The 15477-nt window shown below is 41.7% G+C and overlaps 1 protein-coding gene across 1 annotated transcript in view; it reads right to left on the bottom strand.

The window, feature by feature from the left end:
* VCAN (versican) overlaps positions 1 to 15477 on the bottom strand; it is a 121071-nt gene that overhangs the window by 94689 nt on the left and 10905 nt on the right. The window contains exons 3-4 of the mRNA XM_065406321.1: positions 2992 to 3166; positions 2740 to 2867 (exon numbers count right to left, since the gene is read on the bottom strand). Of these exons, the coding sequence (XP_065262393.1) occupies positions 2740 to 2867; positions 2992 to 3166 (303 nt within the window). The remainder of the gene's footprint in view (positions 1 to 2739; positions 2868 to 2991; positions 3167 to 15477) is intronic.

The raw sequence follows: 15477 nt of genomic DNA, 5'->3' as shown, positions 1-15477 counted from the left end.
GCCAACAATGAGCAGTCATGAAAATTCCCCCATTAATATGCTACCCTCAATCGAGCATCTTTCATGAGCACTTGCTTTTTTGAAATTTCAGAAAAACTGCACTACTGCCATGTGTACTTCATTTTTGCCTTTCAACGATGTATGCACTAAACGCACATTACTGATGCTTATTTAAAGCAATAACAATAATACTGTCTCTTATCACCAGGAAGTGACTATGATATTATGAACAGTTAATACAACAGGTAAAAGCTGGCATAGTTTCAATAGTTCTCTTCTGGGCGCTATTTTGGACCTGACCCTGCATCTACCGAAATTCATGGCAACACTCCCATTGACTGCAGTGGGTGCAGGATCAGAGTCTTTATCCATATAGATATTCAGAACAGAATGAGAATTTTAGACAATAACTGAAATATAAAATAAAACAATCAAAACCTTACAATCTATCATGTAATTATTATTCCTTTATTTAAATTTGAAGACACATACAGTTCGGCTAGTTCAATGCTCCACGGACTTTGACAGAACTATACTAATTTATGCCAGCTGAGAAACATAAGACCATAAGAACGGCCGTACTGGGTCAGACCAAAGGTCCATCTAGCCCAGTGTCCGGTCTTCCGACAGTGGCCAGTGCCAGGTGCTCCAGAGGGAATGACCAGAACAGGCAATCAAATAATCCATGCCCTGTCGCCTATTCCCAGCTTCTGACAAACAGAGGCTAAGGACACCATTCCTACCCATCCTGGCTAATAGCCATTGATGGAGCTATCCTCCATGAATTTATCAAGGTCTCTTTTGAACCCTGTTATGGTGTTGGCCTTCACAACATCCTCTGGCAAGGAGTTCCACAGGTTGACTGTGCGTGGTGTGAAGAAATACTTCCTTTTATTTGTTTTAAACCTGCTGCCTATTAATTTCATTTGGTGACCTCTAGTTCTTGTGTTATGAGAAGTAGTAGTAGTACTTTCTCTACACCAGTCATGATTTTATAGACCACAATCTTGTCTCCCCTTAGCCATCTCTTTTCCAAGCTCAAACGTCCCAGTCTTATTAATCTCTCCTCATACGGAAGCCATTCCATACCCCTAATCATTTTTGTTGCCCTTTTCTGAACCTTTTCCAATTCCAATATATCTTTTTTGAGATGGGGTGGGGACCACATCTGCACACAGTATTCAAGATGTGGGCGTACCATGGATTTATAGAGAGGCAACATGATAGTTTCTGTCGTATTATCTATCCCTTTTTTAATTTTTCCCAGCATTCTGTTCGCTTTTTTGATTGCCGCTGCACATTGTGTGGATGTCCATAAAGAGTATAGTTTGGAATTGATAGCTCTGGTAATGTGTTAAGATGGAACAGTAGAAACCTCATTGAATGAAACTCTACTCACAGGGAAACAAAGTGAAAGTCTCACACTGTTTCAGTGCATTGAAACATGACAGCCGTATGTCTGGTTACTGTGGATTTCTGCATATAGGGTAAAATTCACAGCACAAAGGCTGAGTATAAGTCTACATGGAGGTGGAGAGAGCGGGGAGAGAATCTATCTTTAAATATATCTTAAATGTTTATATTGTGTCAATTAGTATAGTGTCTAAGCATGGAGGTATCTAGTATCTAAAATACGCCCCAATCCCACTAGAGAAGTGCAGGGTAGTTAGCTATGCTAACTATAGCTGCTACACTAGCCTGTCGGCTGAAGTAAGGGCATGCAGGGATCACAACATGATGTGGGAATCTGTGGCCATTGGACCCTCACATCTCACAACTCTCCCTCAAATCCGTGCTGTTTTGATCTTCATAGAGCTGGCACAGAATCTAACTTTGCTATAGACAGGGGTTCAAAGTCCCTTGGTTCTCATGCTTCATCATTGTTGTGTGGGGGATGGGCAGACCCACAGCTCTTGTACTGTACTAGGAGGCCTTCCACAGACAAATTTCACATGAATTGATGTCATATTGTGGAATCAAAGACAGTTCTACTAAACATACTGCACATGTCTCACCAGAGGTATGTTATACTGTGAAAGCCTTTTATTTCCAAAATTCAACATTAAGCTTGGATTGTCATTTAATATCTACCTAATTCTGGAGTTACAGATAGGTAAGCACCTTAGCTATATACTTTAGGAACCATAATATAGTTAATACGTAAAATATATGCGCATCTTTAACATTTGAATGTACTGCATAGAACTAGATACTTCAAGAAATGTTTGTTTCTTTTTTTAACATTCTAAAAATGTGAGGACATGTTCCAATAGCAGTTTTGCATTAAGGACTACTGTCACTAACTATAGAAGCTCCAAACCTGAATACCCATTTGGGAACCACCACCTCCACAGTCTCCTTTAATTAAGGCCTGCTATACCACAAACTATAGGTTCATTTCATCCAACCATTCTTTTTCATATGCAAAATGACTAGGATGTCTTTTATACAAAAAGCAACAAAGAGTCCTGTGGCACCTTATAGATTAACAGATGTATTGGAGCATAAGCTTTCGTGGGTGAATACCCACGTCGTATTCACCCACGAAAGCTTATGCTCCAATACATCTGTTAATCTATAAGGTGCCACAGGACTCTTTGTTGCTTTTTATAGATCCAGACTAACACGGCTACCCCTCTGATACTTTTATACAAAAGTTCTTATTTTACTGTCTTGCCATGTTAGATTCTCCAATTATTTTAGCTTTCAAAGAGCCCCTTATTTATGTTGCAATCTTACCTTCCAAGTGATCCACGTAGCAATATACATCATAAGTTTCATTGGGAAGACGGAATCCATATGTTCTAACTCCTTCCTTTCCCATTTTATCTCCATAGCAGCCAACTCTGGGTTGCCTGATTGGATATCTGGAATACAGTAAGTTAATATTTATTGTTACAGTACATTAACATTTTATTGCATTTTAAGTATGAACAGATCAAGCCAATTAATTTTGGGAAATGCTGTCAAAAGGCAATTTGAACAACTCACCTAACAGTTTGGTCAGACAACCAACCAGCATCGCATTGCTCAAATCCATCTTCATATGCAGCTTTCAGCTGATCAGGGTTTGCTATGACAGCACCATTGTTCAAACAAGCCTGCTGAGCATGCTGAAAATTCAGGGTATATCTACTGGTTGCGGCACGATAGTGAAACACAACACCTACAAAGACAACAAACTCATGGTAGTGACAAGTTGCATCACATCTGCTATATTCATTATACAGTAACATTATCCTGATACAACTATAATAAAAAAAAAAAAGAATAAGGTGACTCCCTCTTTGTACAATAATAACAACATGCTGTTACAAGATATTCAGTAATAAGTATGATCATGTCTCCCTCTAGTGATGGCCACTAATGACTAGATAACAGCCTGCTACTACTCAGAGTTGGAGAAATTCTTTTAGCTCAAGTGGTAGAAACCTGTGATTTTGGTGAAGAAGGTCCCTGGTTTGATCTCTACATGATGTCTGTCTCTGCAGCCCAGATTAGTTACAAATATAGTAATACTATTTATAAACATCTGAAGATTGGTCACTTTTTATATTCTATACAATTATATTTTCTTTTATGTACTAAAAATACTACAAGCTACATAAAGCTTTCTTGTATTTGCAGATTCCTGATTATGGCAATTGGCAGAATTTAGAAAATAAAAATTAAAAACTTCAGAGCATTAAAAAAAGTTTAGTTCTAGTTAGGGGCCAATTCTGTTCTCAATATAAGTGCAAATCCCACTGACAGCAGCAGCAGCTGCACATGCATATCTAAGAGTAGAACTAATGGCTAAATTGCCCTGTTCTGTTCATTGCCTCAGAAGCATCTGGCACCAGTCACTGTCAGAAGACAGGATCATAGACTAGAGGGACCATTGGTCTAACCCAGTATGGCCACTCTTCCGTTCTTATGACTGAAAAAGTGTACTAACATTCAATGGGCATAATTTTTTTTTTATTTTTTTTTAAACTCTTCAAGATCATTCTTCCCCTATCGCCATGCCTTTAAAGTTAAACAACAATGGATGCTGCACGATGATCTTTGAAAAATACTACACCTCTACCCTGATATAACTGTCCTCAGGAGCCAAAAAAATCTTACCGCGTTATAGGTGAAACCGCGTTATATCGAACTTGCTTTGATCTGCCGGAGCACGCAGCCCCGCCCCCCTGGAGCGCTGCTTTAGCACGTTATATCCGAATTCGTGTTATATTGGGTCGTGTTATATCGGGGTAGAGGTGTATATAGTAGAACCTCATTAATCACTGAAGTATCAATTACACATTACTAAGAGTTATGAACTAGCAAATAAATCTCTGTGTTTAATAAAAAAGGTAAATATATTATACAATGTGCTTGTTCTTCTATTTTGACATTTTAATTTTATTGTAATATTTAATTATGTGCTCATTAATGTACTCTGATATATTATGAAGAAATGATGGAGCCTTCGTAATATGCGATTTCACTACAGTTTTTTTACATTAAAACTTTGCTGAGAAGCAGGAAAAGACCATTATTTTCTGCATGAACTCGAAAGTGGTAAAGTGCAGATTAAAGTAGGTCTATAATTTTTAGAAATGATTTTGCCCATGAGGACAAATTCAGATCTGGTGTAATTTCAGTGGCTTCTGTGGAATTAATTGTCATAATCAGAGGTCTGAATGTGAACCATAGATGGTATACATTCATAGATTCATAGACTTTAAGGCCAGAAGGGACCACTGTGATCATCTTGTCTGACCTGCATATCGCAGGCCACAGAACCTCACCAACCCACTCCTGTAATAGACCCATAACTTCTGGCTGAGTTACTCAAGTCCTCAAATCATGGTTTAAAGACTTCAAGTTACAGAGAATCCACCATTTACTCTAGTTTAAACCAGCAACTGGTCCATGCCACATGCTGCAGAGGAAGGCGAAAAGCCCCCAGTTCTCTACCAATCTGACCCGGGGAAAATCCCTTCCCGACCCCAAATATGGCAGTCAGTTAGACCCTGAGCATGTGGGCAAGACCCACCAGGCAGATAACTGGGAAAAGAATTCTCTGTGGTAACTCAGAGCCCTCTCCATCTTGTGTCCTACCTCTAGCTGTTAGGGATTTTTAATACAGGCAGTCACCAATAGGCCACATGCCATTGTAGGCAGTCCCACCATACCATCCCCTCTTGAAGCCAGTTAGGTTTTTTGCCCGCACTGCTCCCTTTGGAGGGATATTCCAGGATTTCACTTCTCTGATGGTTAGAAACCTTCATCTAATTTTAAGCATAAACTTGTTGATGGCCAGTTTATATCCATTTGTTCTTGTGTCAACATTGGCACTTAAATAACTCCTCTCCCTTCCTGGTATTTATCTCACCTCAGCCTTCATTTGGTTAGGCTAAACAAGTCACGCTCCCTGAGTCTCCTCTTGTAAGGTAGGTTTTCCAGTTTTCTGATCATCCTACTAGCCCTTCTCTGCCCCGTCCCAGTTTGAATTAATCTTTCTTAAACATGGGAGACCAGAACTGTACACAATATTCCAGAAGTGGTCTTACCAGTGCTTTGTACAATGGTATTAACACATCCCTATCTGTACTGGAAATACTTCGCCTGATGCAGCCTAGGATTGCATTAGCCTTTTTCATGATCGTATCACACTGGTTGATCACAGGATGACTATGAACCACCAATTACATTCTGGTCTCTCTCTTCTTCTATCACTTTCAACTGATACATCCCCAGTTAATAGCAAAAATTCTTGTTGTTAGTCCCTAAGTGCATGACTTTGCACTTTGCATTATTAAATTTCATCCCATTTCTTTTACTCTAGTTTTCAAGGTCATCCAGATCTTTTTGCATGATATTCTGGTCCTCCTCAATATTAGCAATCCTAGCTTTGTGTCATCCTCAAATTTTATTAGCACATTCCCACTTTTTGTACCAAGGTCATTAATGAAAATGTAAAATAAGATTGGTCCCAAGACCAATCCCTGAGGAACTCCACAGGACCTGGAAACCAAGCAATTCCAGGGGACAACTAATGAAATAACAGGGACAGGAGTGTAGTCAAAGGGTCAAATGAAGGGAACCTGATGGGGACACGGAGCAGAGGCAGCAGGAGAGTGATAGAGGGGAGATATGTAAGCCCCAGGATGATGAGAGCCTTATTCCCTGTAGAGGGAAGAGAGGTTGCTATAGATTAATTAGAGCACCTGAAGCCAGTCACCTGATAAAAACCCCTGCTTCAATCAGACAGAGGAAGGAGTTGAAGCAGAGTAATTTGGTGTTGGAGCAGAGAGCAGTTTGGAGAAGTGCTGTGGCAGGCCAGAAGACCAAGACCCTAGGTAAAGGAAAACCCAGCTTGTGCAGAGCAGAGGGACTCAACAGAGACAAGGGGTTGGGAGAAACTTGGCCCAAGCAGAGAGAGGGCAGGAAGCCCCACAAGCTGAAGGACCGGAGAGGGAAGTGGCCCAGGGGAAAGAATCGCTAGTTTGAGTGGTTTGCCGCTATCCCTAGTGCCCCTGGGCTGGTACCTAGCATAGAGAGCGGACCCGGGTCCCTCCCTCTCCACTCCCCTTCTCTGGGACACTAGTGGGACAGTTGATACCCCAGATCAGGGGCAAGAAACGGTGCCCTGAAACCCCCCCACAAGAGGAGAAAGCGCGGGACCTGTCATAATAGTGCCGGCAATTTGCCACATCTGGTGTGATCTACCTTTTGTACAACCATGTTTTATGTTGTACAATGTCCCGATTACTGTTTACCTCTCTGTCCTTAACTACTTTCTCTTTCAAAATTTCTTCCAAAACCTTTCATACAATGGAGGTCAAACTAACAGGCATGTAGTTTCCTGGATCACTTTTTTCCCCTTTCTTAAAAATAGCTGTTATATTAGCAATTCTCCAGTCCTGGGTATGACCCCCAAATTTACAGATTAATTAAAGATCCTTGCTATTGGACTTGCAATTTCATGTGCCAGTTCCTTTACTATTCTTGGATGAAGATTATCTGGGCTCCCTGATTTGGTCCCATTAAAATGTTTGAGTTTGACTTTCACTTCAGATGTGCTAATTTCTACTTCTATATCTTCATTTCTATTACCCACCTTGCCATTAGCCCTAAGATCCTCATTACCCTTATTAAAAATGGAGGCAAGGTATTCGTTTAGGTGTTGGGCCATGCCTAGATTATCTTTAATCTCCTCCCCATCCTCAGGGTTTAGAGGTCTCACTTCTTCTTTCGTTGTTTTCTTTTAATTTATATGGCTATAGAACCTTTTACTATTGTTTTTAATTTCCTTTGCAAGGTTCAATTCTGCTTGGCTTTTGGCATTTCTCACTTTTCCCCCTATACTTTCTGACCTCCAAAAGGTAGCTTTCCTTGCTAATCCTTCTCATCTGCCATTCCTTGTAGACTTTCTGCTTTCTAGTAATAACCTGTTTAAGATGCTTGTTCATTCCCTATGAATTTTTTCCCCTTGATTTGGATGCAGTGGCGGCTCCAGGCACCAGCGCTCCACGCATGCCTGCGGGAGGTCCACTGGTCCCGTGGATTTGGCGGCAATTCGGCGGTGGGTATGCCGAAGCCGCGGGACTGGCGGACCTCCCGCAGGCATGCTGCCAAAGGCATGCCTGCCATGCTTGGGGCGGCAAAAAAGCTAGAGCCGCCCCTGTTTGGATGCAGGCTTCAGCTAGCTTTGCAGCTTTGATGTAAAGTAATTCCAAGCCTCATCCCATATTCAGATCCTTGAGTTCTTCAGTTCAGTCCATTTCCTTAACTAATGCCCTTCATTTTTTTTAAGTTTCCTCTTTTGAAATCAAGGACCATAGTTGCAGACCTGTTTTTGTTTATCCTTCCATTCAGTTGAAACTGAATTACCTCATTTCTCTACCCTTGTCATGTTTTACTAAGGAAGTTTTCCAGTTGAAATAAAAAAATCTTGTGTACAACACCCTAATCCTTTCTACATCAATTAATTCAATGGCACAGACAGAGAACAGGATCAGAATCTGGTCTCCATTGCAGCAGTGTACATGCATAATGGAAACAATGGAAATACTCCAAATTTCTTCAGGTCTGGCCAAGCTGTGTTTGACGCGGGACCTAAGTGGGACAAGACCCTGACACAACTCCCATGCTGGGAAGGAGCTAAGATGGCAAAGCGTAGTGCCAGCTATGCTAGCTTTATGTCCCCTAGGAATTGCCCTAACCTGGAGAATTTACTGTGTACAATTAGGGCAGGTTTACAGGCCATTTGTGCTGCCTGAGCTCTACAAACATATGTGGGGCTTTGGCTTTGTGGATTATTTCTGTGCATGGTCTCTAACCACAGTCCCAACATGCCCATGCCCAGAGTGGCATGCAGAGGAATACTGCAGAGCTCTACCTTGAGATACCCACACAGGCATGGGACAGTGTGACAGGGTGCTATTAGCAGCTATAAATGGAGACCTTTGGAAGCAAGCATCCTGGTAACCTAGAACACCTAGAACACCCAGGACACTGGGTTACTCCAGGGGGAATTCTGCACCACTGCGCATGTGCAGAATTTATGTCCCCTGCAGATTTCTTTGCTTCCCCCCCCCCCGGACTGAGAACTCCCCCGCCCAATGAGCCCACTCCCCCTGCACCTGGCCCACCCCGACGAGCCACCCGCACCTGGATCCCCACCCCACAAGCCCCAACCAGCTGCACCTGGATCTCTGTCCCACTCCCCCAGCATCTGGACCCTCCCCAAAGCCCCCCACCCATACCCAGTCCCCCCTGCTGAGCTCTATCCCCCCACACCCAACCACTGAGCCACAACCACCTTCACTGGACCCCCTGCCGAGTCCCATTACTGTTGCACTCAGAACCCCCAAACAAGCCTCTGTGCACCAGATCACCCCCTGTACCCAGATCCCCCACTGAGCTGCCCGCGCCCAGATTGCCCCACACAGAACTCTCTCAATCCACACTTGGATCCTCCCACACTAAGACCCTCTCCACTTGGATTCTGCCTTGCTGAGTCTGCCTGCCCATACCTGGTGCACTTGGCATGGAGGGGCAGGGCTCTGGGGTGTTTCTGGAGTAGACCCAGTCCTTGCACTGTCAGGGTTGGGTGCAGCCTCAATGCTGAGTCCATATCCCAGGTGGGAGGTGCACAATGATCTCCCACCTCTGTGCAGCCAGTGGCCTGTGCTCCCCAATGCCATGATGGAGCCTCCACATTTTTTGACAAATAAAATTTGCAGAATTTTAAAATATTGTGTGCAGAATTTTCATTTTTTGGCACAGAATGCCCTCAAGAGTACTGGGTGTAGTTAAAGCAGGAGGGACTTAGATAGTTTGGATTTGGAAGGGTAGAAGGGATCATTTGCACCTGTAGGGAGCCTGATGAGCTACTGAGGTAATTAGCTCACCAGCTGGATAGCTCTGTGAAGAAAGAAAGCAGTATAAAAGGCTGAGCCAGGAAACCCACTGGAGCACACACAGTAATAAAGACACTGGGTAGCTGTACCCTGGAGTATTGTGCATGCTACTTAATTCACAAAAAGGGATTACCAGACAGAATTTCCAGGAGTCTAAGGGGGAGCCAGTTCACAAGCAACAACAAATTGGTTCTGGTATTTAAAGGAGAAATGCAACCCAACATCTAAGCTTCTGGGGTTTTAGAAAACATACTGCACATTTTATAAGTTATTTTTAAAAACTCTCTTCATGCAGATTGATGCTAAGGGGGCCAGAGGTGTATGCTGATTTACACCAGCTGAGGATCTGGCCCAATGGGTTCTATTCTTAATAGTATGCACTAATGGTCCAGTTTTTTAACAGTATATGTTACTTGATATTGAGTTTATATAGCTCAGTCTGAAAACACATACAGTGAGACTTCTATGAAACTGTTTGGCTGGCTGGCTGGTTTTTAACCTTCACAAAAATGTCATTTTGACACTGATTTGGATTTGTGCCTCACAACGGTCTGCACTTCTGATAGATGGCTGACCTGATCTAAAACAGTTTCACTTCTGTAGATGAACTCTGCCATTCAGTGCAAACAGAAAAAGGCATGGTAAGGCAGCAAATAAGTGGGATGATAACAGCACTTCATTTTCATTTTTCAAACTTCATTTTGCAGTAAGTCCGTGAATGCATTCCCAATGACTGACCATCTCGCCCCCATGTACATGTTGCTAATCACTGTAATATCTAAATAAGGCAGTATTTAAGAATTAATATTGGTGCCAATTTAAAGTAGCTCTCTCAATGTTCAGAGAAATCCTTTGGTCATTTGTAAGACTTGTACAGGAACTTAGAAAATGCTTTGTTCTCTTCACTCTGATCCAGAAGGTAAACTTCACCTATTCTTAGAGTATAAGACTCTTGCTTTTCAAGTGAGGAGCCAATGGACATAAAGGAGCCTACAGGATGAATAGAGAGGAGAACATCAGTATGTATAAGCCTGTGTAATGGCTGCAACAATTAGAAGACCCCCTGGGGCTAAGGAGATTAAAACACAGGACTTCCATTGTTTCAGTTGGACAGGGAGAGAGAAGGCAAAATCCATTGTCCAAGATTTAGCACTTTTAAAAATTTGTAAAGGATTTTTCCCTGAGTCTATTTGTTTTAAGAAAGAAAAGGCAACAACAAAGTTGTCCTAGGAGCAAATAAAGCAACTGGAAAACAGACTAGAACAGTGCAGTGTTGTCACTGAACATCTGGCAAACACAATAAGTATAATTACAGGAAGAAGCAGCAGTGTCTGTAGGCGAGAGCACTTAAGGAAAGTATTCTGCTGTATCCAAAATTTAAAAGAACTCATTTCTGAGTGAGCACAAGAGTGACATTTAATCAATTACCTGTTTGTTACATTTATGGAGAAAAATTTAAGGAAGGATTTAATTCTTAAGGGAGTAATTTAATTAGAAGAAAACAGATCTGTTGTTTCACACCCCTGGGCTGCAACACTGCTTGGCTATTTGCCAGTGTATTATGCTGCAAAATCCCTTGGTGTTACTAGGAAGGGCTCCAATAATACAGCTGTCACATTACTGTGGCCTACAAATCAAAGCAGACTTTCACTGGTGGGTTCATGCCTTTGGAACTTGTGCCCTCCAATAGTCTGTCACAGCTGCATTTGGCAAGCTTCACGGAACACTGAAGGATTTTATTGGTCAAATGTTTGATTTAACTTGTTAATAATAGGAACTGATGGAGTGTGTGTGTGTGAGGGGGGAGTTGTTAAAAAACAGGGGCAGTTATTTTGTTGACTTGTATCAATGTTAGGTGCCCAAACTATAGAGGACTGGGGGAAAGATTTGCAAAGCTGGCGTTGTGGGGAAGCAAACAAAGAGCTCAACTGTCTAGTAAGCACAGTCCTGATTAAGAGGCAGTGTGCAAACATACCTCTAAATGTCTCTCATTTTTGTCCTAAAGTTAACTATGCGCAACACAAATTTGGTGAAACCCCTCACTTTTATTGCTGAAAATCATATACATCAGAAAAAAACGAACAACAAAATAGAGGTTATAGAAAGAGTCGATTATATGACTAGAGGGACTACCACAGCATTTTAAGTTTCTCAAATGAATATTTCGTTTGTGTCCTTCATTTTAGGTTTTGGTCACAAACTGCATCCTACACATGGGTCTTCATGAGTTGCATGGCCCAAGCATGAATACGTTTGGCACTGATTACCAGAATGCAAGGGCAGTGGATCAACGGCTACACTCCTGTGCACCCAACCTCCTCCTCCTTCCTCAATGCCCCCTTTGGGATGGCTAGCATCTGTCTGCATAGGGACTATGCAGAGGGCACTATGGGATCTTCTTGCATCCTCTCCACTTTGCTCACCTGCACAGGGATGTGGACCTGAATTCTTATGGTGAGATCTTTGGCCATTCTTCCAGAGGCTTTGGCATGCTGAAGCAGTTCCAGTCAACTGGAGAGCTACACAGCACCCAGGGACTTCTCTCAAGTAGGGGAATACTCAGGGGGTGTAAAGCCCCTCCCATATGACTAGGGGATATGGTAGGGTGGGGCCAGGGTACACAGTGCTTCAGTTTTTGGCTTATGTAACTTAAAGCAGTCTTCGGGCTGTACTCCAGAAGCCATTTTGCCCGTCTCAAATCAGAAGCACAGAACCGTGGCTCAGTGGAGAGATGGAGCAGCCTGTTCAGTTAGAAAGAAAGCCTGTGAGGTTAACTTCCAGAAATGATCGTGATATAAGATAGGCAGTTTTAAATCCCAATCTTTCTACAAATGCTGTATTTAAGGGCTAATCAATGAGAGCTCAGATTTCGGAGAGAACAAATCAATTAGATTGCCAACATAAAATCTCCAAGGGCTGAAAGCTCAATAAAGTGGCATTATTCCCACATTAGGAGCAGCTCCCATTTATCATCATCATAATGCCTGCACCAAAGGAGGGTTTGCATAAAAATGAAAATGTGAATTACAATTTCTCGCTCCTTTCCTCTTTACATTTACCTACATCTTTAACAGCTGCTTCTCCCCACATCTAGCTCAGGATTTTAAACATACATTTTTCCATACTTGCTTTCTCTGTTTTTACCTAATACCTGAAAAGTCTGCCAGGCTTGCAGCTAAAACAAATAGAACAAGATCCATGGAAACAGCCCCTCCCCCACACCAGCCAGTGAGACAAGGACAAGAAGAGAGAGGCTGCTGAGAGAGGCCTTCACTCGTGAGATATAGACAAGAGCAAGAAATCTGCAAGGATTCCACCTGCCACCCTGAACCTCCTAAATCTGCAGGAGCCCCCAGGCGGATTATGAAAAAAACAGTTGAACTTTTTTTGCAGAGATTTTCATTTTCTTTTCCATTATATTTGGCCCCACTGTTATATTTTAATGCCTAATACCATGGTAGGATACAAAAGGGGCCATTTAATAACATGTCCTATCATATTCTGAGGAGCATAATAATAAATATTTTGCACTTACATAGCATTTTTATGCACAGATCTCAAAAAGATGGATTATTGTCCACATTTTTTACAAATAGTAAATTGTCACCCTCCCGGACCCTTCCCCACTTGTGGGGTCTTACAGCTTGGGCTTCAGCTCAAGCCGGAACATCTACACTTGCAATTTTATAGCCCCACAGCCCAAGCCAGGTGACCCGGCCAGCCGCGGGTCTTTTATTGCAGTGTAGACATACTCATAGAGGCCTGATTTTCTGAACTTCAGAAACCCAAGGTCACACAAAGTTGCTTATGACCGGGCAAATGAGTATGTAGGTATAAAGACAGCCAGTTAAACTGGCCATTTGCATACAAACATATTTGCTTGTGTATTTGCAGCAAATGCACATACAAATTAGACATGCAATTACATCCTTTTTTTTTTTTTTTTTTTTTTTGCGCAGACAGCCTTAGACTTCTGAGGTTTTGAAAAATCAAGCCTTAAATGTTTTATAGTTTACTTTCAATGACTGGTAGCAGGAGTCCAGGTTTGTATACCTGTGTTAGGGTAAATAATAATCCGCAGAGACCTCTCCCTCCTTCCTTTGAAACTACTGCTTTCATTCACAGCATAGTCCACCAATTGTAACACATGCTCATTTGATGCAGGCAGGATTCAATGGACTTAATATACTGATTAAATCTAGTGGAAAGGCTGAAAAAGGCTATTCAAAAAAATATGTTTATTTTTTATATGCATCCACTCAGGAAGCACTAGTCAGTTTCTGTATGTTTTATTTTGTATGGGTCCTCCAAGTCAAAACCCAACAAGGCAGCTGTCTGAGGTTATTTAAGTACCTTTGCTGGTACTGGAACATAGATTCTAAGGCCAAAAGGGACCATTATGATCATTTAGTCTGACCTCCTGTATAACACCTGCCATAGAACTTTCCCCAACTAATTGCTAGAGCATATCTTTAAAAAAAACCCAATCTTGATTTAAAAATTGTGAATGATGGAGAATCTACCATGACCCTTGGTAAATTGTTCCCCTGGTTAATTACTCTTGCTGCTAAAAATGTACGCCTTGTTTCCAGTTTGAATTTGTCTAGCTTCAACTTGCAACTGCTCAATGACGATTCCCCATTTACAGTTACATTTTGAGACCTATCAGTTAGCCATTTTTAATCCATTTAATGGGTGCATATTATTTTTATATCATTCTAGCTTTTAATCAAAAATTTTTTAAGATGCATCTATTTTGAATGTCCATTCAAACAAATAGGACATCAGGAATTGCTTGGAACAGTGGGCCAGATCCTCAGATGGTACAATGTGATGTAGCTCAGTTGACTTCAGTAGAGCTACACTGCTTCACAGTAAATCTACAAAGCTAGGCTCTAGCCCAGTATGTTCAGCCACTTCTAACAAGTGTATCAAATTTTACTGGACGTATCTAATACATCACTGAACACACTTAGGCTTGGTCTACACTTACCCCCCAAGTCGAAGTAAGGTACGCAAATTTATGTGAATAACGTAGCTGAATTCGACATACCTTACTTCGAACTTACCGCAGTTCAGACGCGGTCCACACGCGGCAGGCAGGCTCCCCCGTCGACTCCGCGGTACTCCTCTCGTCTAGCTGGAGTACCGCAGTCGACGGCGAGCGCTTCCTGGTTCGATTTATCGCGTCCACACCAGACGCGATAAATCGAACCCGGAACTTCGATCCCCAGCCGCCGAACTAGCGCGGCAGTGTAGACATACCCTTAATAATGTTGGCATTTAAAGAGTAGCAATATATCATAATGATTAACAATAGCAACTTTGATCATTTATAAACATCTTTCTTCCAGAAGAATCCCAGATTGCTTTACAAACTACATGTCCTTTTATCCATCATTCTAAGAGTCTTAGAGCTATCCTGAATGAAATGAAAGAATTCCACCTTCTGAATCACCAGTAACATTTCTTCCAACTAATGGAGAATTTTGCAAAAATTTCCCATCATCACTAATATGGGTTCAGCTTCACTGGTATTAGCAATTTTAAATAATCCTAGTATAGAAAAGGCTCTAAAGGTCTCATCCAAGAACTGATCTCAGCTCCACTTAGTTTATAAGATCTGACAAAAACACAGAGCAAAGTGGTCTGATGTTTATAGGCTTTGTAGTTAACATCCTTTAAGATGAAAAGGAGGTGGCTCAGATGCTATACTAATGAAAGACATATAAAAAGCCACAGGCAGACAACCATTTAAACATGTAAAGCTATTCTTCACAACTAGAAGGACTTATGTTTTCTTTTTAAAATAAAAGCACAGGTAATAGCGAATATAGAAAAAATCATCAAAACATTCAAAGGGCCAAACTTTCAGCTAGATCACAACAGCTGTACAGTCAAAAAGGCACATGCACTCCTCGCACCTACAACAAAGAGCATCTGTCTGTGCAAACTGAAGAATTAACAATAGGGTTTTCCTCTTTTGTACTAGAGCTGGCCGAGTATTTTCAAAATGTAGACATTTCAATGAAATTTCAAAATTTAGAAAAAAATAAGGGAAGTGGGAAATTTTGAAACA

The sequence above is a fragment of the Emys orbicularis genome, chromosome 6 (genome assembly GCF_028017835.1).
Source record: "Emys orbicularis isolate rEmyOrb1 chromosome 6, rEmyOrb1.hap1, whole genome shotgun sequence".
NCBI classification, from domain to species: Eukaryota; Metazoa; Chordata; order Testudines; family Emydidae; genus Emys; species Emys orbicularis.
The sequence above is the reverse complement of the archived record's forward strand: the minus strand, read 5'-3'. Positions and strand labels throughout refer to the sequence as shown.